The sequence below is a fragment of the Lontra canadensis genome, unplaced genomic scaffold (genome assembly GCF_010015895.1).
Source record: "Lontra canadensis isolate GAN:19392208 unplaced genomic scaffold, GSC_riverotter_1.0 scaffold45, whole genome shotgun sequence".
In the NCBI taxonomy this organism is placed as follows: domain Eukaryota; kingdom Metazoa; phylum Chordata; class Mammalia; order Carnivora; family Mustelidae; genus Lontra; species Lontra canadensis.
The window spans coordinates 10,681,517-10,707,960 of NW_022631039.1; the positions used below are offsets into that span (position 1 = coordinate 10,681,517).

At 41.1% G+C, this 26,444-nt stretch overlaps 1 protein-coding gene across 3 annotated transcripts in view; it reads left to right on the top strand.

Annotated features, from left to right (window-relative positions):
* The first annotated feature begins 4,078 nt into the window (after nucleotides 1–4,078).
* Nucleotides 4,079–26,444, top strand: part of USP42 (ubiquitin specific peptidase 42) — a 51,046-nt gene continuing 28,680 nt past the window's right edge. For 2 of the 3 annotated variants that reach the window (XM_032872702.1, XM_032872704.1), the window contains exons 1-3: nucleotides 4,079–4,209; nucleotides 8,557–8,806; nucleotides 11,459–11,659. In XM_032872702.1, the coding sequence (XP_032728593.1) occupies nucleotides 8,566–8,806; nucleotides 11,459–11,659 (442 nt within the window). In that variant the 5' untranslated portion in view covers nucleotides 4,079–4,209; nucleotides 8,557–8,565. Of the gene's footprint in view, nucleotides 4,210–6,977; nucleotides 7,435–8,551; nucleotides 8,807–11,458; nucleotides 11,660–26,444 lie in introns of those variants that run through there. The other variant, XM_032872703.1, reaches the window with a different exon arrangement.

The following is a 26,444-nucleotide window of genomic DNA, read 5'->3' on the forward strand; positions in this document are numbered from 1 at the left end:
TTATTCCCAGCGCCTCCCAAGCTTTACCTTCTTGATTTGGAGCATTGTCATGATGTGGGGTAACTAATTGTGTAGAACTCTTTATTCTAAACAAAATGGTCTCTGGAAAATAGATACAGTATCTCCAATGCATGGTTTATTCTGGGTTTTATATTTTATTTTATTTAAAGATTTTATTTATTTATTTGACAGAGACAGCGAGAGAGGGAACACAAGCAGGGGGAGTGGGAGAGGGAGAAGCAGGGAGCCTGATTCGGGGCTCAATCCCAAGACCCTGGGACCAGGACCTGAGCCGAAGGCAGAACCTAACAACTGAGGCACCCCTATTCTTGGTTTTAAATTAATATCTTGGCAATACATAAAGGAGTGACTTGGGAGCTGTCACCTAAAAATAAACCAGGTCTAAGAATTGGTAAGCCATAGTCTCGGATTTCCTTCATTGGAGACAGTGATCCTCAGAAAAATCAAATGTATCTTTCCTTGAAAACGTTGGGGCTCTAATGTCTTATGTTGGATTGGGAAGAAGGGGGGGTGTTAATTATCCATTAGGATAAAGTTGACTTTGATAAATTAAACCTTTCATTTCACGAGAGTCCAAAGCAAGACCAAAGAATGCAATTAATAAATAAAAACCAGATTTATATCTAGTGTGTCTGTCCCCAGACAGCACTCTGTGATGACTGTGTCTCAGCCCAGGCTGCCAGGACAAGTCTATTGATGGTGTCATCTGAGCACTCTTAATAGTGAAAGATAGGTACTCTTTTTCTTTTCCCTTTTTTTTTCCCTTTGGTACTCTTTCTTTCTTCTTGTTTTGTGGCAAAATATGGTAGGCATCTCTTTCCAATATACTTTATGACTAATCCATTTTTTGGTGTTTCTGTGATTTCTTCTTTGTTCACAGTGATTCTGAGTAAAAGCTGTAAGTGATAAAGGGTCTGGTTTTGCTTGTTCTGAGGGGCTTACTTAGAGCAAGGATTGACTGAGGGATTCTAAGTACTACTCTGTTGTGGCTGTACTCTCAGGGACAGGGCAGACAGTGGTGGAATTAAGATGGTACTAGAGAAGTCCTTGATGGTTATGCTCACAGTAGTTGATCGTCACCCTCTCTGACCCATCCAGTGTTTTCAGGAGCCAGAACTGGTGAATTAAATCGGGATGCGATGGAGACCAATAGCCTTGCACCTTTTATAAGCATAAGGTACAACACTAATATTCTCAGCCATTCTAAGAGTGACTCTTTTGGCTCTTTTCCCCAATGTTCACAAGTACCAGAGAGATTGAATAAGCCAAAGGATGCCCTTCTACTCATTTCCCATCCCACTTTCCCCTGGGAGTCTTATAAAATGGCATGGAGACCAGTGCCTCCCACATCACCTGGGATCTTAGCATTAAAGACTGCTTCCTATGACCTTTTCTGATACCCATTGTCTTAAGCCAGGCTACCTAGAAGCAGGGCTTGAAACAGAATTCAGATGCCCATGCTATATATGCACTGTGCTCTGGGGAGAAAGGGAAGGGAGAAAGAGGACAGGGAAAGGCGTCAAGCCAGGATATCATGGAAGATGAACTTCTCTCTGATCCCACTGGAACTTTGGAGCCCTCGCTGTACCACAAGGCTGGTCACAAGTTGAGGCAAGGCCTTTCTGAACCCCTTTGTCAGTGGGTCACTGGTGTAGGCTGTAAGGAGGTGATAGGCATGGTTAACCTCCCTGTGAAGCAACTTGAGCCTTCCTTCAGCCAAGAACAGCTGTCAGGAGAAGGGGCAGCTGTGAGTTATTAGCAGCTAACACTCATAGCAGCTGGGAAGGGAATGGGGGCACAAGCCAGTAAAGGGGATCTGGTAAGGCATTTACAGCATCCGTTAGGGGCTCCATAAGAGTGTGGAGGTTCTCAGAAAATCTAACATCACTCTTAACACTTTTTGTTCTTTGTCTGTATTGGGAGGTAGGGCCCCTGGGGTGAGTTTGCCTTCAGCATAAAGGCAATGGGCTAAGTAATCTGTGGAGGTCACAAAATGTGTAAGAACAGAGGCAAACTAAAATCTCCAAACAGCATTCCCTTTGGATTAAGCGCCGGTCTGGAAGAAAAGAAGTTTCTGGGGCAAGCTGGCTTATCCCTTCAGCTAAAGCCCCAGCTGTTTGAAGTCGGGGACTTCCTAACATCCTTTGTAATTTCTCCACGTATGTTGTCAGTTTGTTAAAATAAGCAACACTGAGATTCTTTAGAGGAAAAGCCCCTCTGTGTGCTTTCAAGGCACAGAGTGGGGTGGAGGGGGTGAGTAATCCCGCCCCCAAGAGCCTGTTCTGGTGGAGAATGCTAAGGGATGGTTAAAAAACAAAACAAAGCAGAACAACTCCCAAACCCTCTTCCTACGTAAGTTGCTCAGGTGCTGTATTAAGAGGCAGACTGCGGGGGTACTTTGTTAATAGAATACTGAATGGAAAATGAAATTAGAAGGCAAACATCTAGTGTGGCTTCCAAGGGAAGCATTTTGAAAAACCACAAGACTCGGGTGAATATTAAGAATCTGGCTCTTCAGTTCCTTCTCATTTTCTAATCATCTCAAAGTTGTTTGGGGGAAAGGCAAGTAAATTACTGAGTCCATCCCTCTGGCCCTGCTGATCTCGAAGATCTCTTACTAGTGTTCTAAGGGCCACAAAGGTGAAATTCCATAACCATTCTTCATCCGGAAGTGAGTTGTGTTAATCCCAAAAGTGAGCACTGAATTTTGGAGGTTTGGAATTCACCTTTTCCCTCTTTGTTTTCTCAGAGTACTTCAACGTTGTGCTCCAAACCCACAACTGATATTGTAATCACACAGGTGATTCTTTCCCCATAACAATAGTGAAATGAGTGCCACCATAAAGATATGCGGTCTTGTAGGGGGAGTAGTAAGATTCTGATGGGGGATTCAAGCAGGGATCCATGAAGAAGAGGCACGGGCAGGGCTTCTATAAGCAGATGTTTTGGGGTGTTTGTACGAAAAAAAGCCTGTTATGGCTGGTGATACAAAGAAGAAGAAAGGGAGCTGAGGCTTCAATGTCAGGTGAAGGAGTTTAGACTATTCTGTGGACCACTAAGAGGCTGAAGGCTCCGAGGGGAGCAACGCTTGACCTGTGTTACCGAAAGATCAAGAAAACCAGGGAGATCACAGAAAAGTAAGGGTGGAACGGAAGTTGAGATTAGGAGAGCCTCAGAAAAGAGAATGAGGGAATGGATGTGGTGAGGAGATTGCCTCGGGGAGGGCCGGGCGTGACTTGGTGTTAGGGATTAGACGGCCGGAAGGGCTCAGGTTAGTGTAGCAGAGTGCGTTGTCCTTAAAGCAGAGAACCCATCAGGGAGGAGCAGGGTCGCGGAGGAGGGGAAATGCAGCGATGAACTAATTAGCTTTCGGCTCAGTCTCGCTGCGGAGACGTCCAGTAAGTGGCTGGGCGTGTGGATGTGACACTGGGGAGCCAGAGCTGGTCTAGTTGCCCTCAAAGACCGTGGAAGGCTTGGATCTCAGGTGCTATCATGACGAGTTGGACAGGGCCCTGCCCTCCTCGGGCGCCAGGTTTCAAATTCTCCCCTTCCCGTCGCGCAGTCTGTTAAGTCTGAGCGCGAGTTGGCGCCCCATGGCTCCGGCGTCCTTAAAGGCTGGGTCGCTAGGCCAAGGGACGAACGCCGCAGTCACAGTACCGCAGCGCGCGAGGGAGGCTCTCCCCGGAGTCGCGTCCGTTTGAGGGACGCAGTTCCGCCGCGTCCCGGTGCAGGCCGGTCGGGCGCGGCAAGGACGGCGAGGGCTTGGTTCGGGGCCGTACGGTCCGCTCCCGCCGACCGCCTGGAGGAAAGACCGCCCCGGCCCGCGCCGCGCGGCTCGGCTCCGCCAATCAGCGCGGCCTTTCCGCGGCGCCCCGGCGCTCCAGTGACGCGCGCGCTAGCTTGCGCCCGCGGCGCTTTGACGACGGCCCCTCCCGCGCTCGCCCGGCCCGTTAGCTGCGTGCCGCGCCTCTTGTGCGACGGCCCCTGGGCGGCGGCGCGTGCGGGCGCGGCCCTGGCGCGCCCCCTGGCGGCCCGGCGGGGCGCTGCGGGCGCGGCGCTGACCCGGAGGCGGCGGCGGCGGTGCCCGGATGGAGGCACGTCATTGTCCCCCGCCGGGCGGCTGGGCTGTGTGCGGCGGCGGCGGCGGCGGCGGCCGAGGGGGATGGAGCGAGCGCCGAGCCGGGTCAGGTAAGCTCCCGCCTCCTTCCCGCCCGCCGCTGGCCGGCGTGGGGCCCGCGGAGCGCCCCGCTCGCCTCGACCGCAGCTGGCCGGGCCGCCCCTGAGCCGGCGCGGCCCGCGGGGGACTGGCGCGGCCCCTCGCCCGCCGCCCCCTCCGCAGCCGCGGGCCGCCCGAGACCCCGCGGCGCCGGTGGCAGCGCCGCTACCGCCGGCCGGGCCAGGCCGCTGGGGAGGGGGCGGCGGCCGGGGCGGTAGGGCGCCCCGAGAGCCGGGCTGCGCGGGGAGGCCAGACCCCCCTGGTTGCCATGGACACTGCCCTCCCACCCCCACCCGGCCCCAGCCCGCCCCCTCGGCCCGTGGGCCGGGCCGGGCGGGCGGCTCCGGGGCGGCCTGGCCCGCACGGGTCTGCCAGCGGTGGGCGTGTGCCGGCCGCCGGCCGCGGAGTCCGGCGTCCCTGGCCCGCCCGCCGCCCCCCGCGTGGCTGCCACCTCCCGCCCCCAAGCGGCCCTCGGAGCCTGGGGCTCGCCTCCCCACCCCCACCGCACCCCCCAGAGAGACAAACTTTCCCACCCCGCCGCCCCTCCGCGGCACGCCGGTCCCCCTCGCGGGGCCGTCCACCTGGCTCCTCCGCCGAGTGTCCGGGTTCCCCACGCCGGCCGCTGGGGCGGAGCGGGCACCCTCGGGGGGGAGAGGAGGGGCCAGCCGGCCCCGGCGGCGCGTCCCCAAAAGCGTGTGCGCCTCGGTCCAGTTCTTTATCTTCCGGGCAGGAAGAGCCAACTTACCTGGAGGGGGTCGGGGGAGAGGGTGATCAGTTTCAGATGTTTGAAATGAAAATTTGACGGGACAGAAGTTTTACAATCTAGGACTTTAACCTTGTTCTAATGAATGCAGTTGAGATTACTTTTGTTGAATAGCGCTTTTATATTCAGGGAGGCCTTAGCGTTTACTTGTTTATGGGAAAACACGTTAGTTATTTGAAGTAAATATACTCAGATAACAGTAAAACGTGTTGAGAAACTGTTCAGTTAACACCTCTTTTTCAAGGTAGCAACAGTATTACAGGTTCTCATATGTTTTTGTGGCGTCTCAAAAATTTTTAAGAGTGCTAAATTTTAAAGATAATTTCACTCTTGGCTCATTCAAAGTGCATAGGGGATATGAATAATCAGTTTTACTTATTTGTTTTTATCTAAGTTTCACTTTCTTTTCCTATCATTGAATCAAGTCCGCACTGTTTGGTTTGTAAAGGTTTAAGGCTAGTCGTTTTCGTTTTATTTACTTAAAAATAATTGAAATCAAGGCTGTATCTTTTTAACGCTTGTGTGTTTTCCACTTAAACAAATGTTGCAAGAACATGGATTACATTGTTTATGAAGAAGCAGAGTGTATCAGCTTCTTTTCTACAGGCACTGATACTATTACCTTTATGTGCAGTGCCACAATGTTTAAAACAGCTATATGCTTATTTTTAAAATGAGAAAGAATAATGCATTCTGGTATTTGATAGAACTATAAGGGACTAAAAATCGTAAGACTTCTGAATAAAAGATTGCAGTTAAAGCAAACATTTGTGAAGTCCATTAGTCTCATTCCTCCACACACCTCCAGCCTTGATACATGTACTCATTTTTTTAAACATGTTTTTGTAACTTTTTGTGTATCATTAGAAGATGCTGAGAGAAATTTTAACTTTTCATTGAAGTAGTTGATTCAAAGCCAAATATAATCATAACTGTGATGTTTAGAAGCTTTACTAACAGTAAAGAACATGTAACTTAAGAATCTAAGGTCCTGTATAATGTTTGGCTTGTAGAAAGGGTATCTCTGTAGCCAATGCAATTTAGTTTGATCCTCAATGGTTTTAGGATAAGTAGTCATTGGCCAAATATACAAATGAAGATGAGTGGATGGTTTTGGTTTGTTTTCTTAGAAGTATAATATTATATGGCTATTGATTGAGTTGTATGCTTTCCTTAATTTTTTTTTTTTTCATTTAAAAGCCCCCCCCCCCCCCAGCAAATGGAACAACTGAAATGGTTTTATTTGGTTGGTTGTTAATGATTGTCCTGAAGAGATGTTTATCCTAGGAAAATTGAGGTTTTTGCTGTTAAATGTTATTGTAGATGAGGCCAAATTAACTTTTCCTGGGGTCTCTGTTTTGGCTTGCTTCTTCCTTTTGCTCCTTCTTCTCTCCCTCCTTCTCTTTTGTTTTCTTATTCTTGCTTACCTCCCCTGTGTTTCATGGTGCAGACTTTATTTGGATAAACAGCTCAAGCTTTCTTCTTGAATGAAGATCCTGTATCTTAAATTGACTTAAAATAGTTTTGTTTTTCCTATTTTATTAAGATCTAATGTCAACTTTTTTTTATTTCTGCATAAGATCCCCCCCAAATTCTCAAGGTTGTGTTTTCAGGGCAGGGGGCTATAATCATGCTGTAATTTAAAATTACAACAAAATTGTGGCTTTTAAAAGAAACTTACTGTGAGCAGACTTTATTATAACATTTGTTGAGGTGACACGAATGTTGGTATTTATTCTCTTACCTATCTGTATTGAATATTTTTTTATTTTTATTTTTCTAAGATTTTATTTATCTATTTGACAGAGAGACAGACAGCAAGAGAGGAAATACAAGCAGGGGCAGTGGGAGAGGGAGAAGCAGGCCTCCTGCTGAGCAGGGAGCCCGATGTGGGGCTCCATCCCAGGACCCTGGGATCATGACCTGAGCCAAAGGCAGTCGCTTAACACTGAGCCACTCAGGCGCCCCTGTATCGAATATTTTTTAAAGCAAGTTTTAAAGGCTGTTCCTACTTCAAAGTAGGAATGAGATACTGTATACAAATGAGATACTGTATATAAATCACTCAGCACAAGTCAGTGCTAAAAGCAAACCCTGGTTACTTCCTGTCTTCGGGATTCATTCATTTGTTCAGCACATGTGTGGCCAGCTTTCTGTGTGCCAGGTCCGGGCGTAGAAATACAAGTGTGCTGGAGAGCAACAAGTGAAACCGGCCGCGGAGTAGGTGCCCCAGCGCTACCATAGAAATCGGTGGCAGGGCGCTGTGGGAGCCTGCGGATGGGTTCTGACCTGGTCTTGGGGGAGGGATGTTGTCAAGGAAAGCGTCCCAGAGGAAATGAATTCTAAACTGAGAAGTGATAATTGTGACTGGCTGGAGGTGGAAGGCTGGAAGAGTGTGAGGTGAAAAAGAACAGCATGTGAAGAGCCCAGAGAGCTCAGGTAGGAACGGAAGCTGGGGAGTGTGTGAAGTGGTTCCTGGGCCAGGCCCTGCCAAGTCTGGGTGTTGAGAAGTTGTCCTGGGGGCAGTCGGGGCATGCCTGAGGGAAAGCTTATCTATAGAGTAGTGGCACATTAGCTTTGGTTTTCACTGGGCAGTTTACATTCCTAAAGGAACCCCGGTGACTAGGTCAGCAGCCAGAAGGAACTCTTGCTGGGAATATTGGGCCTGGTGACTGGTTCCAGTTGCTGACTAGTTTGGGTTATAATTGCTCCATTTTATAGACCCTGTGTATTCTATTCAATTTCTCATAGGTCTGTTAATGAAAATTAAGTAAATTAATCTATGTTCAGTGATTAACACAGTGCCCAGCATATAGAAAATGCTTAATTTTCATAATTAAGCATTTGAGAGAGAGTGATAGCCCCAAGATTTAAAAATAGGATTCTGAGAGAAAATTATAATTACTTTTTTAACACGTATTTATGTTCAAGTTTGGTATCAGTAATGTCTTACGGGCTTCATTTAAAAAATCATATATACCAAATAAATGAGCCTCTTCAGAAAAACTTTTGAAATGTGAGACTTCCTATTTTTTTTTTTAAACAGTCTATTTCAAACAAGTCATTTTGGACTTAAAGCTCAAAATTAAAGCTAGATTTTTCTCTTCATGTAGTTGAGACTTTTCCCTGATGAATTCTGTGTGAATTGAAAATTGAGTCAGATGTATTAGTGCGTTTCATATTCTAATTTTAAGTGATAGGGAGAAGAAAATATATGGGTTCTTCGTAAATGTTATAGAATTGGAAACTGAGGTCCCTGATTATAAACTGAAATATGAGACTTTTGGGGGCTTGGAATAGAATGACAGCATCCAGTCAAAAATTTTTATAATTGCAAGTTTTATAATTAAATATTGTTGACGTGTCAGGTGAGCGTAGTGCTAAATGTTCCAAGGACATGATTTCAAAGTTAAAAAATATGGCTGTTTTTATTTTACAGCAGCTTCTTTGACAGTAATTAAATATGGGTAGGATAATTTTCCAAGATCTAATGGTAGATTAAATAGATTACTTTTCTGAATTTATAAAACAACTGCATGTGTTTTGTCTTTTGCAGAGTTGAACAATGACCATAGTTGACAAACCTTCTGAGTCTTCAGACCCATCAGCCTATCAGAATCAGCCTGGCAGCTCCGAGGCGGTCTCACCTGGAGACATGGATGCAGGTCCTGCCAGCTGGGGAGCTGTGTCTTCGCTAAATGAGGTTTCAAATCACACACTTTCTTTAGGACCAGTACCTGGTGCTGTAGTTTATTCAAGTTCATCTGTACCTGATAAATCAAAACCATCACCACAAAAGGACCAAGGTACTACTTTTTAAAGTTCGAATCACTCCAAGAAACTCTTGTGTAAATGCTGTCAGCGGTTGGCAGTTTTGGGAGGGTGTCGTCTTTTGCGAGATCTATTGACACCCGAGGGACCAGCAGTGACGTTGCCCTGCAGGCTTCATTTTCCTGTGCTGCTTGGTCATGATTAACAAGTGTTATAACAGGGTGGATTACTTTTGGTTATTAAAATATTTGTAGTTTCATTTATTCTTAAGTTTTTGAGGGATGAACTTCATCTTGGTGAGATTTGAGATGGGCATTTGGTTAACTTGTCAGTTAACTGTAGTTCCCTAAGTAGAAGTCTGTCTTTGAAAATTTTGAAGATTCTTTTTTTAGTATTTCATGTGTTTATTTGACAGAGAGAGAGATCACAAGTAGGCAGAGAGGCAGGCAGGAAGCAGGCTCCCTGCCGAGCAGAGAGCCTGACGGGGCTCGATCCCGGGACCCCGAGATCATGACTTGAGCTGAAGGCAGATGCTTTAATCCACTGAGCCACCCAGGTGCCCCTTGAAGATGTTTTTAAAAAACGATTGCCTACGGGGCACCTGGGTGGCTCAGTGGGTTAAGCAACTGTCTTCAGCTCAGGTCATAATCCTGGAGACCAGGGATTGAGTCCCGCATCAGGCTCCCTGCTTGGCAGAGAGTCTGCTTCTCCCTCTGACCCTCCCCCATCTCATGTTCTCTCTCTCTCTCTCATTTTTTCTCTCAAATAAATAAATTATATATATATATCAACAAAAACAAAAACGATGGCCTTTTGACAAATGGCTCTACCCAACTGTGGGTTGTTTTTTTAGGTTTTGGGTTTTACACCAGTTAAAATCAACTGTGGTAATAAAGGTCTTTGAAAGACAGCAGATAATGTAAATGTTACATTTGTTAAAGCTGTGCAAATGTGGTTACATTTTGTTAACTCATCCGGTTAAATGAAACATTGACACTTGAGTTGGTACTTCTGAGATTTTTGGGTTTGAAAGCTTTGAAATGCAAAGAAAATAGATTAGTTCCTACTCAGAACGTCATTTGGCTTAGAATAGTTTGGCCCTCATATTGTTTTGCATCCTCACAGTAAATGTGATATTGTGGTGTGGTGGCAGGTGGTGTGATTCGCTGAAGGTGTTTTGGGTAGGAGGAAAGTTATATCACAAACAATTTAATTGAATGTTACACATGGAGTTTAAAGACCTTCACCACCAAGACTTTCCCACAGGACTTCTTTTCACTGACTCCAACTTCCCGTTACTTGCTGGGGTTCCTTTCTCTCTCCCAGGCCTTAACTCACATCACCCTGCCGTGCCCTTTTTGGAGCCCTTGTCCCATTCTCTGTGCACTCGTTTTTTTTTCCTAATTTTTCTTTCTGCTCCCACTGAGCTGAAGCCTACCTTTGCATACTTAAACCCATTAATTTCTGTTAAAATAGAGAACCATCCATTAAGGCATTTCCATCTCCAGCAGCACCAAGGAACTGGCAAACTTTTGAAAAGATAGTCTTCATATGGATGATTGAACTTTCCTACCTAAGTTGTTTTTGAGCTTCACCTGAGTTCTGTTAGCATAGCTATCATTAATAATCTGTTTATAAGTCTTGAAAATAGACATCTTTTTAGGCAACATAGAAATATGCTTATGAACATGGATAGTGGTGCCCAGCAGCCTGAGTTCAGAGCCGGTTTCCTTTCTGGAAAAATGGGGACCATGTCTCTGCCACCTCTTAGACTGAGACTGGCCGTTAATAAGGACTCTAGACGTGCAGTGCCAGTGAAGAGGGTGGTGAGTGTGGTGGTACTGAGTAGAAGCATCCACAGCAAATGTTCTAGAGAGTGGGCTCAGCCTGCATTTTCTGTAGATTGTGTTGAAAAGGTTTTAAGTAGGTATGAAAGAGTAGTTAGAATGAACTCACATGTAGTCATCAGTGAGCTTTATCGACTCAGAGCTGATTATGCCTTCACCCGGGACTCCCCTGTCCATCATTATAAAGTAAATCTAAGATTTTTTATTTCTTCTATACATATTTTAGTTTGTATAACTAAAAAAACTCTTTTCTAAAAATTTAAGCATCTTTATATTAAAATTCTAGTCAATGTTAAAATTTGTCCACTTGTCAAAAAAATTTTTTTAACAGTTGGTTTGTTGCAGTCAACATCCAGACAAGGTCTGTACTTTGCATTTGGTAGGTGTCTCTAAGTTTCCTTGAACACCCCCTTTGGTCATTGCAGTTTACTTACTGAAGAAACCAGATCTTTTCGATTTCCCACATTCTAGGATCTGTCCTTTAAAATTTCCCTTTCTTCCCTGTAGTTCTTTCTTTTCTTTTCTTTTTTTTTTTTTTTTAAGATTTTATTTATTTGACAGAGATCACAAGCAGGCAGAGAGGCAGGCGGGGGAGGGGGGGACGCAGGCTCCCTTCTGAGCAGAGAGCCTGATGCGGGGCTCCATCCCAGGACCCTGAGATCATGACCTGAGCCGAAGGCAGCAGCTTAACCCACTGAGCCACCCAGGCACCCCTCTTCCCTGTATTTCTGATTACCTGCTAAAAACCTAATTTTGATCAGATTCAGTTTGATGTGTTGCTGTTTATTGAGCTTGAGAAGCGTGCAAAGCTTTGTTTTTAAATATTTCTTGTTTTTCTAGCCCTAGGTGATGGCATTGCTCCTCCACAAAAAGTTCTTTTCCCATCTGAGAAGATTTGTCTTAAGTGGCAGCAAACTCACAGAGTTGGAGCTGGGCTCCAGAATTTGGGCAATACGTGTTTTGCCAACGCAGCACTGCAGTGTTTGACTTACACGCCACCTCTTGCCAATTACATGCTATCTCATGAACACTCCAAGACATGTAAGTGTTCTGCGTTACGTTAACTACTGTAGTGTGCTCTGTGCTAACCCTGCTCTCATTTTCTTTCTCTGCAATGAAGGTGAAGAATGAAGCCAAGAATTCTATGATCACTAGGAAATTGCTTTATTCTTTTAGAAACGATGGAGGAAGGCTCTTAAGATTTGTATTCGGGCTGCATAAAAATCATTTTGCACCTCATTTGACCTGTGAAGTTATTGAAAAAGAAACATATTTTATCAGCATTTGGCATTTCTGAACCCCCTGCTGGCTTTCTATACACTTGCTAAAAAAAAGTGACAGAAGTGTCTGCCGCCAACAGCTTGGGACAAGCAGAGTTAAGAAATCCTCTCTCTCCTGCTTCCATCTTGATTCATTTGCAGGCTTGTAAGTCTTAATGGAGAGGAACCTCTTGTTATGGCCTCTGACCTTCTGAAAATTCATATAGGACTTTCTTTTGAGTGTGTGTGAGCTCCCTTTTCAACCTAAAGGCCAGGAAATCAGTTAAAATATGTCTTTAATAGGTGACAGCCAGCTCAGTGGTTGACTAGTGAAATTCAGAATGCATCTAATTTTTGAGGTTTGAGCTTCTAAATATATTGTAAGTATCCTTCATCCTTATAAATGAAATCTCCCTGTTCTTTGATCTACAGTAACACTGAGGGGTGTATGTGTTTGTGTGTGTGTGTGTTGTGTGTGTGTTTGGGTGCTTTTCATTAATTATCAGGGTGAAAACTCCTTAGGCTTCTTCTTGAATTGTTCTTTACTTAATGGAGAAATTAAACTGGATCTTTTAAAACTGTCCCGTACCCCCTTGCCCACCGAAGAGCAAAATAATGCTTGTAAAGAATTTGGAAAGTACAGAAAAATTTTAAAGAAACCAAAGGAAAATCACCTAGAATCTCACTGTCCGAGGTGTTTGGTATGCCAAGGGCTTTTACATTACAGAATGAACATTTGTTTGCCTTCATTTCCCCCCTAAGTTCATAATTCATTCCCCATAGAAAGCCTTCCTATCACTTTTGTGCTTAATGTAAGTAGGGTGTGGGTGAAAACGCAGTACTGGCACCTGGGCTGTGAGACAAGGGACCAACACAAAAATTCAGAAGCTCCAGGTGCCCAGAATTAGGTATCTATCTTCTATGCTGTTTGTAGCTTTTGTACTTTCTATTTTTCCTTCATTTAGCTATATCAAGGCATAATCATTTATATATGTTAGGTCTCTTTATTATATGTGCGATTTTATATATGTACATAACTTAGGTATATTTCCCTTAGCTTTATTGAGGTATAATTGTTACATAATAAATTGCACATACTTAAAATGTGTGTTTGATGCATTTTGACATTTGTGTACTCCCATGAAACTACTACCACAATTAAGGTAATGAATATATTCATCTCCCCCAAAGTTTTCCAGTGGTCCTTTGAAACCACTTCCTTCTACCCCTCTTGCCCTTCATCTCCTCCACCCCAGACAACAACTGGTGTGCTTTCTGTCTACTATAGATTAGTTTGTATTTTTTAGAATGTCATATAGTGGGATTATACAGGCATATATTCTTATATTGCCTGGCTTCTTTGACTTAGTGCATTTATTTTAACATTATTCCATGTTGCATGTATCAGTAGTTAGGTTTTTGTTTTTGTTTTTTAAGATTTTATTTATTTGTCAGAGAGAGAGAGCACATGCATGAGCATGCACAAGCAGGCAGAGGCAGAGAGAAGCAGGCTCCGCGGGATTCGATCCCAGGACTCTGGGATCATGACCTGAGCTGAAGGCAGTGGCTTAATCAACTGAGCCATTCAGGTGTCCCTCAATAGTTAGTTTTTACTGTTAAGTAGTATTCCATTGTATGAATATACCACATTTTGTTTCTCCATTCACCCATCTATTGATGGACATTTGGGCTTTTCTCATTTGGGGCCATCATAGATGAAGCTACTATGATCATTTTTATATACGTGTTTATAAACAGGTCTTTGTAAGGACATGTATTCTTTTGGGTAAATACTTAAGAGTGGAATGGCTTGGTCCTGTAATACATGTGTGTAAAGTTTAAGGTAAACTTCCAGTCTGTTTCGCAGAGGGATTCTGGTATTTTACATTCCCAGCAGAAGTGACTGAAAGTTCCATTTGTTCCGTATCTCACCATAATGTTTGGTGTGGTCAGTCTTTCCAACTTAGCCATTCTAGTAGGTGTGTGGTATAGCAAGTACTACCCCACTGTGGTTTTAATTTGCAGTTCCCTAATGAGTAATGATGTTGAACATTTTTCCATGTGGTTAATTGCCATCTGTATACTCTCTTGGCTAAAGTGCCTGTTCAAAGCTTTTGCTTGATTTAAAATTGAGTAGTGTTCTTTTGTTTAGTTTTTGAGAGTTTTTATATATTCTGGGTACAAGACCTTTATTGGAGATGTAATTTGCAAATATTATCTTCCAGTCTGGGAAGAATATTCTTTTCACACTGTTTTTTGAAGAGCATGTTTTTAGTTTTGAAGAATTCCATGTTATTAATTTTTTTTAAAAGCTTTTATTTATTTCACAGAAAGAGGGGAGAGAGAGCACAAGCAGGGGGAGCAGTAGGCAGAGTAAGAGGGAGAATCAGGCTCTCCCCTGAGTAGAGAGCCTGATGTGGGGCTCAATCCCAGGACCCTAAGATCATGACCTGAGCTGAAGGCAGAGGCTTAACCCACTCAGCCACCCAGGCGCCCCAAGAATGGGTAAAATCTTTCAAAAAAAGAAAGAAAAGAAAAAGAAATCTTTGCTTCACCAGAAGTCATGAAGATTTTCTCTATATTCTTTTAGAAGTTTTATAGTTGTAGCTTTTATATTGGTCCATGATCCATTTTGAGTTAATTTTTATGTGTGGTGTGAAGAGTGAATTGAAGGTCAGATTTTTCAGCATGGGTATCCAGTTGATCCCGCTCCGTTTGTTCAAAGATAGTCCTTTCTCCACTTAATTGACTTTGTTTCTTTGTCAAAAATCAATTGACCATATCATATGGATCTGTTTCTGGACTCTGTTCTGTTGCACTGATCCATGGTCTATCTTGACACCATAACACAGCGTCTTGATTCCTATACATTAAAAAGTTTTTAAAATCAGGAAAGTCCTCCGGTGTTTCTGTCCTTTTTCAAAGTTGTTTTGGCCATTCTTGGTCTTTGGCATTTCCAAGTGAATGTTGGACTCAGTTTGTCAACATCTATAAAAAAGCTTGCTAGAATTTTGATTAGTATAGTGTTGAAACTATGAATTAATTTGGGATGATTGACATCTAAAGTGTTTTCTGTCCCCCAAACAAGGTACACATCTCCAGTTATTTAGGTTCTCTTTAGTTTTTCTTTGTAGTATTGCTTAATTCTCAAAGCTCTCATATTGTGCACATTTTTTATCAGATTTATCTCTGAGTATTTCCTGTCTTTGGAAGCTATCATAAATGGTAATATTTTTGAATTTGAATTTCTAATTGTTTGTTGCTGGGCTATAAAAATGCAACTGATTTTTGGATATTGATCTTGTATCCTGCAATCTTAGTAAATTTATTAATTCTGGTAGTTTTTTTTTTTTTTTAAGATTTCTTAAGATTTTATATGGAGTCAGTCATGTGATCTGTACATAAGGACAGTTTTACTTCTTCATTTCCAGTCTGCATGCTATTTCTTGCTGTGACACACTGGCCAGGACCTCCATTCTAGTGTTGGATGGATGCGGTGGAAGTAGATATGACAGCTGCGTCTCCTTCACCTGAGGGGGAAGGCATTTTAGTCTTTCACTTTTTTTTTTTTTTAAAGATTTTATTTATTTATTTGACAGACAGAGATCACAATTAGGCAGAGAGGCAGGCAGAGAGAGAGAGGAAGGAAAGCAGGCTCCCTGCTGAGCAGAGAGCCCAACGTGGGGCTCGATCCCAGAACCCTGGGATCATGACCTGAGTCATGGCTTTAACCCGTTGAGCCACCCAGGCTCCCCTAGTCTTTCACTTTTACGTACATTGTTAGCTGGAGAGTTTTCCGAGGTGCCTTTCACCCTGCCGAGTGTTTACTTGAATCCTAAGCCAAATTTGCATGCCAGAGATGAGCCCAGCCTGGTTATGATGCATTATAATTTCCATGTATCATTGGATTTGCTAAGAATTTTAAAAATTTTACGTTGATGACGAATATTAGTTTATAGTTCCTTATGCCTTTTTCTGATTTTGGCATCAGGGTTCATGGTGTCATTATGAACTATGGTGGGAACGATGTTGGGATTATTTTCTTCTATTTCCTGGAAGACCTTTTGTAGAATTGGTGTTATATCTTACTTAAATGTTTGGTAGATTTCAGTGAAGCCATCTGGCCCTTGAAGTTTTCTCATGGGTAGGTTTTTAACTACATATTTAATTTCTTTTTTTTTTTTCATAGGTATGTATATATATATATATATTTTTTAACATATTTAATTTTTTTAATAGATCTAGGCTTCTTCCGGTTCTCCATTTTTTTCATCAGAGCACTTTGGTAGTTTGTGTCTCTCAAGGAATTTGTCTTCCATGTCGAATGTACCAGCATAAAGTTGTTCATAATGTTCTGTTATCCCTTTTTATTCATCTTATTGATCTTCTCAGAAAATCAGCTCTTGGTATCCTTGTTACTTTGTTTTCTGTTTTACTGATGTTTCTTCTTCTTTTTACCACTCTTTTTCTCCTGCCTACTTTGGATTTAACGTGCCCTATTCTAGTTTCTTAAATGGGAAGTGTAGGTCATTTAATTTGAGATTTTCTTTTCCATTTTGTTTAATGCCATAAATTTCCCTTGAATGCTGCTTTACTTGTGTTCCAGACTTTTCAGTATTTCACATACTCATTTTTATTCAGGTCCAAATACTTTCTAATTGCCCTTGTGATTATTTAGAGGTGTGTTGTTTAGTTGCCAAATGTTCTGAGGGCTTTCCAGAAATTGTCCTGTTACTGATTTCTAATTTAATTCTCTTGTGGCCAGAGTCTATTTTTTATTGTTTGAATCCTTTTAAACTTGAGACTTGTGTTAGGCACCAGAACATGGGCTGGTTTGGTAAATGTCCCATGTGTACTTCATAAGGATGTGTGGTCTGCTCTGTGGTTTGGAGTTTCTGTAAATGCCGATGATAGTCAGGTTCTTCATGGCTAATTCTGTAACTAACTACCCAGGTAGTTGTCATTTCATTGAGGCTGTCTTCTGTGTCCTTACTGCTTTTCTCTCCACTTGTCCTATCAAATTTTGAGAGCGATCTGTTGAGATATATTTGTAATTTGTTTTTTCTTTATCAGTTTTGCCTTGTGTTTTGAAGCTCTGTCACGTAAGACTATTGTGATGACCTTATGAAATGACCTATTCATATTGATGAGATAACCCTCTTTATCCCAAATATGCTTTGTTCTGAAATCTACTTTGATATAAATGGAGCCCCTCCAATTTTCTTATGATTTTTTTTCCAGTTTTCTTATGATTAATGTTATCATGGTATATCTTTTTCCATCTTTTTACTTTTAACCTATTTGTGTCTGTACTTAAAGTGGATTTCTTGTATAGATGGCCCATAATGTAATTTTCTTTATTTCTTCTTCTTCTTTTTTTTTTTTTAACGGTCTCTGTGTTTTATTTTGGGGTGTAAGCCCATTTGTATTTAATGAGATTGATTAATTGATATGGTTGGGTTTAAACTTACCATCTTGCTGTTTGTTTTCCCTTTGTCCCATTTATTCCTTACTTCCTTTTTCATCTTTTTCTGCCTTTTTTTTTTTTTTAAGATTTTATTTATTTATTTGACAGAGATTACAAGTAAGCAGAGAGGCAGGCAGAGAGAGAGAAGAGGAAGTAGGCTCCCTGCCCAGCAGAGAGCCCAATGCAGGACTCGATCCCAGGACCCTGAGATCATGACCTGAGCCGAAGGCAGAGGCTTAACTCACTGAGCCACCCAGCGCCCTTCTGCCTTCTTTTGAAGTGAATAATTTTATGATAGTTAATCCTTTTGGCATATTTTCTGTAACTTTGTTTTCTCTTTTCTAATGGTGGCTTTAGGGTTTGGCATACATCTTTTTTTTTTTTTTTAAGATTTTATTTATTCGGCAGAGAGAGATACGGTGAGAGAGGGAACACAAACAGGAGGAATGGGAGAGGAAGAAGCAGGCTTCCCGTGTAGCAGGGAGCCCAATGCGGGGCTCGATCACAGGACCATGGGATCATGACCTGAGCCGAAGGCAGATGCTTAATGACTAAGCCACCCAGGTGCCCCTGGCTTACATCTTTAAATGATCAGTTTGCCTTCAAGTAATATTCCATTTGTGTATCGTATTGTAAGAACTTGGTGACAGTGTACTTTCATCTCCTCTCTCCTGGCATTTATTTGTGACATTGTCATCATCTACCTGTGTTACAATCACACAATATATTGTGTTATTTTTGCCTTAAACAAATTATAAAGGTTTTGCTTTAAATAGTTAAGGTGTGTTTAAAAATCTTTGTTATTTACCTGTTGAGTTATTTCCACTGCTTTCAATTCCTTTAGTGGATTTAGATTTCCATGTGCTCTTTTTCATGATGGCTAAGGGACTTCCCTTAACTTTGCTTGCTAGGGATGAACTCTGCTTTTTGTTTTATTCTCAGTCTGAGATGTCCTTGTTTTGCCTTTTTAAAAGTTAACATTTTGGGGGCGCCTGGGTGGCTAGTGGGTTAAAGCCTCTGCCTTCGGCTCTGGTCATGATCCCAGGGTTCCGGGATCAAGCCCCGCATCGGGCTCTCTGCTCTGCGGGGAGCCTGCTTCCCCTCTCTTTCTCTGCCTGCCTCTCTGCCTACTTGTGATCTCTGTCTGTCAAATAAATAAAATCTTTAAAAAAAATAAATAAAAAATAAAAGTTAACATTTTTGTTTTGAGGTAATCGTAGATTCATATGCGGTTGTAAGAATGACACACAGACCTCCTGTGTTCCTTACCCAGTTTCCCCAGTGGTAAGACTGGTTGTTGACATGAATACAGTCCGATTCAGAACTTTTTCATCATTACGGACTCCCTCATGTTCCCCTTTTATAGCCATGCCTACTTTCTTTGTGCCCTGATGTCCTCCTTTAACCCCTGGCAACCACTAATCTGTTTTTCATTTCTATAATTTTGTAATTTCAGGAATGTTATTTATATATATTAAGTTGTACAATGTGTAATGTTTTGGGATTAGCTTTTTCATTCAGCATAATTCTCTGAGCATTAATTCTCTGAAGATTCATTTAGGTTGTGTGTACTAATAATTTGTGGGCTTTTTTTTTTTTTTTAATTGTTGAGTAGTATTCCATGGTATGGATGGGATGTGCCATGACTTTTTTTAACCAGTCATCCACAGAAGGACATCTGGATTGTGTCCACTTCGGGGATACTCTGATTAGAGCTACTGTAAGCATGAGCGTGTACAACATATGTGTGAACATAATCTTTATTGCTTTGAAGTAAATGCCCAGGATTGCCATCACTGGGTCATATGGTAGTTGCTTTTATAAGAAACTGTCAGTTTTCCAGTATGGCTGACCATTTTACAATCTTACCATCAAGGTATGGGAGTTCTGGTTTTTCTGCATGTTTGCCAGCATTTGGTGTTGTCACTATTTTTCATTTTAACCATACTGATAGGTATATAATGATACCTTGTTGTGGTTTTAATTTTCATTTCCCTAATGCCTAAAGGTCTAGAACATCTTTCCATGTGCTTATTTGCCATCTGTATATCCCGTTTGGTAAAATACCTCTTTGCTATCTTTTGCTCATTCTCTATTGCATTCTTTGTTTTTATGCAGTTGAGTTTTGAGAGTTGTTTATATAGTTAGATAAGGTCTTTGTTGGATATGTAGGCTCTGAAGAATTTCTCCCACCCTGAGGCTTGTCTTTTTATTATTATTATTATTATTTTTTAAGATTTTGTTAGAAAGAGAATACGTGAGAGAGAACACGAGCAGGGGGAGCGGTAAAGGTAGAGGTAGAAGCAGACTCCCTGCTGAGCAGGGAGCCTTATGTGGGGCTGATCCCAGGACCCTGGGATGATGACCTGAGCTGAAGGCAGACGCTTAATCGAGTAAGCCACCCAGGTGCCCCGGGGTTTGTCTTTACATTCCCTTAACAAGGTCTTTCACAAAACAAAGTTTTTAATTTTGGTGAAGTCTGACTTTTCCTTTTATGGATTGTGCTTTTGGTGTCGAGTTTAAGATCTCTGCTTAGCTCTTGATCTTGGAGATTCTCTCGTATTGTTTTCTGAAAGTTTTATAGTTTTACAGTTTACACTTAGGTCTGTGATCCATTTTAATTTTTGTATAGTTTGAGATTTGGGTGAAGTCTGGTTTTTGTCTATAAATGCCTTTTGCTCCAGCACCATTTGTTGAAAAGGCTATCTTTCCTGGGGTGCCTGGGTGGCTCAGTGGGTTAAGCCTCTGCCTTCAGCTCAGGTCATGATCCCAGGGTCCTGGGATCGAGCCTGGCATCGGGCTCTCTGCTCAGTGGGAGGCCTGCTTCCCCCCTCTCTGACTGCCTCTGCCTATTTGTGATCTCTCTCTCTCTCTGTGTCAAATAAATAAATAAAATCTTTAAAAAACAAAAACAAAAAAAAAAAGGGAAGGCTATCTTTCCTGTATTGAATTGCTTTTATACTTTTATTAAAAAAAAAATCATTTGGGGGGCATCTGGGTGGCTCAGTGGGTTAAAGCCTCTGCCATGATCCCAGGGTCCTGAGATCGAGCCCCACATTGGGCTCTCTGCTCAGCGGGAGGCCTGCTTCCCCCTCTCTCTCTGCCTGCTTCTCTGCCTACTTGTGATCTCTGTCTGTCAAGTAAATAAATAAAATCTTTAAAAAAAAAAATCACTTAGGCATTCTTGTGCGCATCTCTTTCTGCATTTCCTGTTCTATTCTGTTGAGGTATGCGTTTGTCCCTCCACACAGTCTTGCTGTTGGTAGTTACGTAATAAGTCTTGATATCAGATAGAATGATTCCAGCCACTTACTGTCTTTCAAAATTATTTGAGCTATTCTTGTTTGTCTGTCTTTCCATATAAACCATAGAATAGTAGTATCAATACCTACAAAAAGTCTTTCTGGGATTTTGTGTTGTGTGAAACCTGAATTTCAGTTTGGAGAGGGAGAATCAATGCCTTTACTGAAGTTGACATTTTCAATCTGTGAACATGGTATGTCTCTCCATTTATTTAAATCTTCGTTATTTTTATCCCTGTTGTGTAATATCATGACGTTTTGTCTTGTTTTGTTAGGTTTACATGTAGTTTTGTTTTTTGAGGTATTGTAAGTGGCATTATATTTTTGATTTTGCTGTCCATATGTTTGTTGCTGGTTGTAAAGATACATTTTATTTTCATATGTTGATCTTATATCCTGTAACGTTGCCAAACTCAGTTATTAGTTGAAGGCTTTTTTTTTTTTTTGGTAGAATCCTTAGATTTTTCTAGTAGACAGTCATGTTATATGCAAGTATGGACAGTTTTACTTATTCCTTACTGATTGGTATGCTTATTTCCTATTCTTATTTCACTGGCTAGAACTTTAAGGAGAGTGGACATTTTTGCCTCATTTCTGGTATTAGGAAGAGGAGCATTCATTTGATATTAGTGGTAGGTTTTTCGGTATATGTTCTTAATAAGTTAAGTTAAAAGATTTAAAAGAGTTTCCTCTTTTTCTTAAGTTAAAAGAGTTTCCTCTATTTCTTTTATTCTGATTTTTGCTTTCTGTCATGAATGAGTGTTGGTTTTTGTTAAATGCCTTTTTGATGTCAAATTGATATGATCATGTGATATTTCTTTAGTCTGTTAATATGGTGGATTATACCGATAGTTTCCAGTACCAAGTCCTCTTTGTAAATTCCATTTGGACATAATGTGTAATTGTTATTTTAAGTTTTTATTTTAATCTGGTGCTCGTCATAACAGGTGCATTCCTTAATCCCCATCATCTGTTTCACATTGCCCCACTCAGCTCCCCTCAAGTAACCATCAGTTTGTTGTTTGTAGCTGAACAGTATTTCTTGGTTTGTGTCTCTCTTTTCCCTTTGGTTGCTCAAATTACACATGTGAGTAAAATCATATGGTGTTTGTCTTTATCTGACTGACTTTTTACACTTAGCATTATGCTCCCTAGGTCCATCCATGTTATTGCAAATGGCAAGATTTCATCCTTTTTTATGGCTGAATAATATTTCCAGTATATATACCACATCTTGTTTATCCATTCATCAACCAGTGGACACTTGGATTGCTTCCATATCCTGGGTATAGTAAATAATGCTGCTACAAACATAGGGGTGCATGTATCCCTTTAAATTAGTGTTTTTGTGTTCTTTGGTGGGTGAATACTCAGTAGTGCAATTGTGGGATTGTAGGGTAGTTCTATTTTTATCTTTTTGAAGAACCTTCATACTGTCTTACAGAGTCACTGTGCTAGTTTGCATTCCTATGAATAGTGCAAGAGGGTTCTTTTTTCTCCACATCCTTGCCAACCCTTGTTGTTCCTTGTGTTGATTTTAGCCATTCTGTGTGAGGTGATACCTCATTGTAGTTTTGATTTGCATTTCCCTGATGATGAGCATTTTTTCATGTGTCTGTTGGCCATCTGTATGTCTTCTTTGGAGAAGTGTCTGTTCATGTCTTCTGCCCATCTTTTAATTGGATTATTTGTTTCTTGGGTGTTGAGTTTTAGAAGTTTTTTGGTTTTTTTTTTTAAGATTTTATTTGTCAGAGAGAGAGAGTAAGAACAAGCAGGGGGAGAGTCAGGCAGAGAGAGAAGCAGGCTCCCCTCTGAGAAAGGAGCCTGATGTGAGACCCGATCCCAGGACTCTGGGATCATGACCCGAGCCAAAGGTAGATGCTTAACCGACTGAGCCACCCAAGCATCCCAAATTTTATAACTTCTTTATAGATTTTGGATTCTAGCCCCTTATTGGATATGTCATTTGCAAATATCTTCTCTCATCTGTAGGTTGGCTTTTAGTTTTGTTGGTTGTTTCCTTCACTGTACAGAAGCTTTTTATTTTGATGTAATCCCAATGGCTTATTTTTTGCTTTTGTTTCCCTTGCCTCAGGGTACCTGTCTAGAAAAAAAGTTGCTATCGCCAGTGTCAGAGAAATTACTACCTGTGTCCTCTTCTAGGATTTTTATGGTTTCAGGACTCATATTTAGGTCCTTTATACATTCTGAATTTATTATCACATATGGTATAAGGAAGTGGTCCAGTTTTATTCTTTTGCTTGTTGCAGTCATGTTTTCCCAATACCCATTTGTTGAAGAGACCATCTTTTTCCGTTCTTTCCTGCTTTGTCAAAGATTAATTGACCATATAGTTGAGGGTCCATTTCCGGGTTCTGCTGTTCCATTGATCTATATGTCTGTTTTTGTGATGGGACCATACTGTTTTAATTATTACAGTTTTGTAATGTAACTCGAAGCCTGGAACTGTGATGCCTCCAGCTTTGCTTTGCTTTTTCAAGACTGCTTTGGCAGTGTCTTCTGTGGTTGCATACGAATTTTGGGATTGTTGATTCTAAATTTGTGAAAAATGCTGTAGGTCTTTTTTTTTTTTTAAGATTTTACTTATTTATCTGACAGGATGAGAGAGATCAGATCACAAGTAATCAGAGAGGAGGTGGGGGGGCGATGCAGGGGAAGCAGGCCCCCTGCTGAGCAGAGACCTTGATGCCGGGCTCGATCCCAGGACCCTGAGCTCATGACCTGAGCCGAAGGCAGTGGCTCAACCCACTAAGCCACCCAGGTCCCCTTTTTTATAGGGATTGCATTAAATATGTAGATTGCTCTGGACAGTGTAGACATTTGAACATATTCGTTCTTCCATTCCATGAGCATGGAATGCCTTTCCATTTCTTTGTGTCCTCTTCAGTGTCTTTCATCAGAGTTTTATAGTTTTAAGAGTACAGGTCTTTTTTTTTTTTTTTTAAGATTTTATTTATTAATTTGACAGAGCGCACGAGCAGGGGGAGCAGGAGAGGAAGAAGCAGGCTCCCTGCTGAGCAGGGAGCCCGGTGCAGGGCTTGCTCCCAGGACCCCGAGATCATGACCTGAGCTGAAGACAGATGCTTGACCGACTGAGCCACAGAGGTGCCCCAGAGTACAGGTCTTTCACCTCTTTGGTTAGGTCTTTTTCCTAGGCATCTTGTGGTTTTTGGTGCAGTTGTAAATGGGTTTGTTTTCTTAATTTCTCTTTCTGCTGCTTCATTATTGGTGTGTAGAAATACAGCATGTTCCTGTAGATTGACTTTATGTCCTGCGGCTTTACTGAATTCATGTATCAGTCCTAGCAGTTTTTTGGTGGAGTCTTTTGGGTTTCCTATATATATAGTATCATGTCATCTGCAAATAGTGAATGTTTTACTTTTTCCTTACTGATTTGGATGCCTTTTATAAATTCTTTTTGTTGTCTGGTCGCTGTGGCTAGCACTTCTAGTACCGTGTTGAATGACAGTGTTGAGAGTGGACATCCCTGGCTTATTCCTGACCGTAGAGGAGAAACTCTCTTTTTCCCCATTAAGGATGGTATTAGCTGTGGGTTTTTCATATGTGGCCTTTATTATGTTGAGTTATGTTTCCTTTAAAGCTACTTTGTCAAAGTGCTTATCGTGAGTGGATGTTGTACTTTGTCAAATGCTTTTTCTGCCTCTATTGAAATGATCATGTGGTGTTCTCATCCTTTCTCTTATTGATGTGATAGGTCACATTGATTTGCAAATATTGAGCCACTCTTACAACCCAGGAATATAACCCACCTGACTGTGGTGAATGAGTCTTTTGATGTATTGTTGGATTTGGTTTTGCTAGTATTTTTTTGAGGATTTTTCCATCTGTGTTCATTAGAGATACTGGCCTGCCATTCTCTCTCTTAGTGGTGTCTTTATCTGGTTTTGGTATCAGGGTAATGCTGGCTTCATGGAAGGAAAACTTCCAACTTCATTCTTTTTCTATGTTTTTGGAATAATTTGAAAAGAATTGGGACTAACTCTTTAAATGTTGGGTAGAATTTGCCTGTGAAGCCATCTGGTCCTGGACTTTGGTTTGGGAGTTTTTCGATTGTAGATTCAATTTCTTTACTGGTAATAAGTCTGTTCAGCCTTTCTGTTTCTTCTTGATTCAGTTTTGGGAGGTTATTAATTCTAGGAACACATCCAGTTCTTCTAGGTTGTCCAATTTATTGGCAAATAGTTTTTCATAATGTTCTCTTATGATTGTTTATATGTCTGTGTTGTTTATTGTTTTTCCTCTGTCATTTGTGATTTTATTGATTTGGGTCCTTCTTTTCTTCTCGATAAGTCAAGCTTAGAGGTTTATCAGTTTTATTGATTTTTTTTTTTTTTCAAAGAAACAGCTTCTGGTTTCATCGATCTGTTTTATTATTAGTTTTAGTTTGTATATAATGTATTTCTGTTCTAATCTTTATTTTCCTTCCTTCTGCTGGTTTTAGGTTTTGGTGGTAGTTCTTTTTCTAATTCCTGTAGGTGCAAGGATAGGTTGTTTGAGATTTTTCTTGCTTGAAGTAGGTCTTTATTGCTAGAATTTTCCCTCTTAGAACTGCTTTTTCTGTATCCCAGAAGTCTTGAACCATCTTTTTTCATTTTCATTCATTTCTGTTATTTTTAAACTTTTTCTTTTATTTCCTTGATGACCCATTCATTTTTAGTAGCATATCATTTACCCTCCATGTATTTGTGGTCTTTTCAGATTTTTTCTTGTGGTTGACTTTACTTGCACAGTGTTGTGGTCATGGTGTAACTTTGGTCTGTTTAAGTTTGCTGAGGCTTATTTTGTGGGCTAATATGTGATCTGTTCCATGTGTTCCATGTGTATTTTGTGTTTCATGTGTTTTCATGTGTTTCATGTATTTTGTTTTAGGATGGAATGTTCTGAATATATCTATTAAATCCATTTATTCCAGTGTGTCATTCAAAGACATTATTTCGCGTTGGTGGTATAGTGGTGAGCATGGATGCCTTCCAAAGACATTGTTTCCTTGTTGATCTTCTGTTTAAATGATCTGTTCATTGATGTAAGTGGGGTGTTAAAGTCTCCTACAATTACTGCTTTATGTTTATTATTGCTTTATGTTTATTATTCTGTTTTATATATTTGGGTGCGCCCATGTTGGGTGTGTAAATATTTACAATTACTATATCTTCTTGTTGGATTGTCCGCTTTATTATTATGTAGCTTATATGTAGCTTCTTTGTCTCTTTTTACAGTCCTTGTTTTAACATCCATTTTGTCTGATATAAATATTGCTACTCTGGCTTTCTTTTGACATCCATTTGCATGATAAATATTTCTCCATCCCCCCATTTTCAATCTTTAGGTGTCTTTAGGTCTAAAATGAGTCTTTTGTAGGCAGCATAAGATGAGTCTTGTTTTTTTATCCATTTTGTCACCCTCTGTTTTTTGATTCAAGTGTTTAGTCCCTTTACATTCAAAGTCATTATTGATAGGTGTGTGTCAATTTTATTGCTTGTTGTTTCTGAAGACTTTTCCTGATTCTTTCTTGTCTTTCTCTCTTTCCTAGTTTTCTGGTTTTCTTTAGTGATATATTTGGATTTTTTTTCTTTATTCTTTGCATAATTATTAGTGGTTTTTGATTTATGATTACATTTAGGTTTGTATATAATGTCTTCTACATATAGCATTCTATATTAAGTGGGTGATTGTTTAAGTTTAAACCCATTCTTACCCCTCCCCATGTTTTAGGTGTATGGTGTCATATTTTACATCCTTTGTTTTGTTAGATCTTT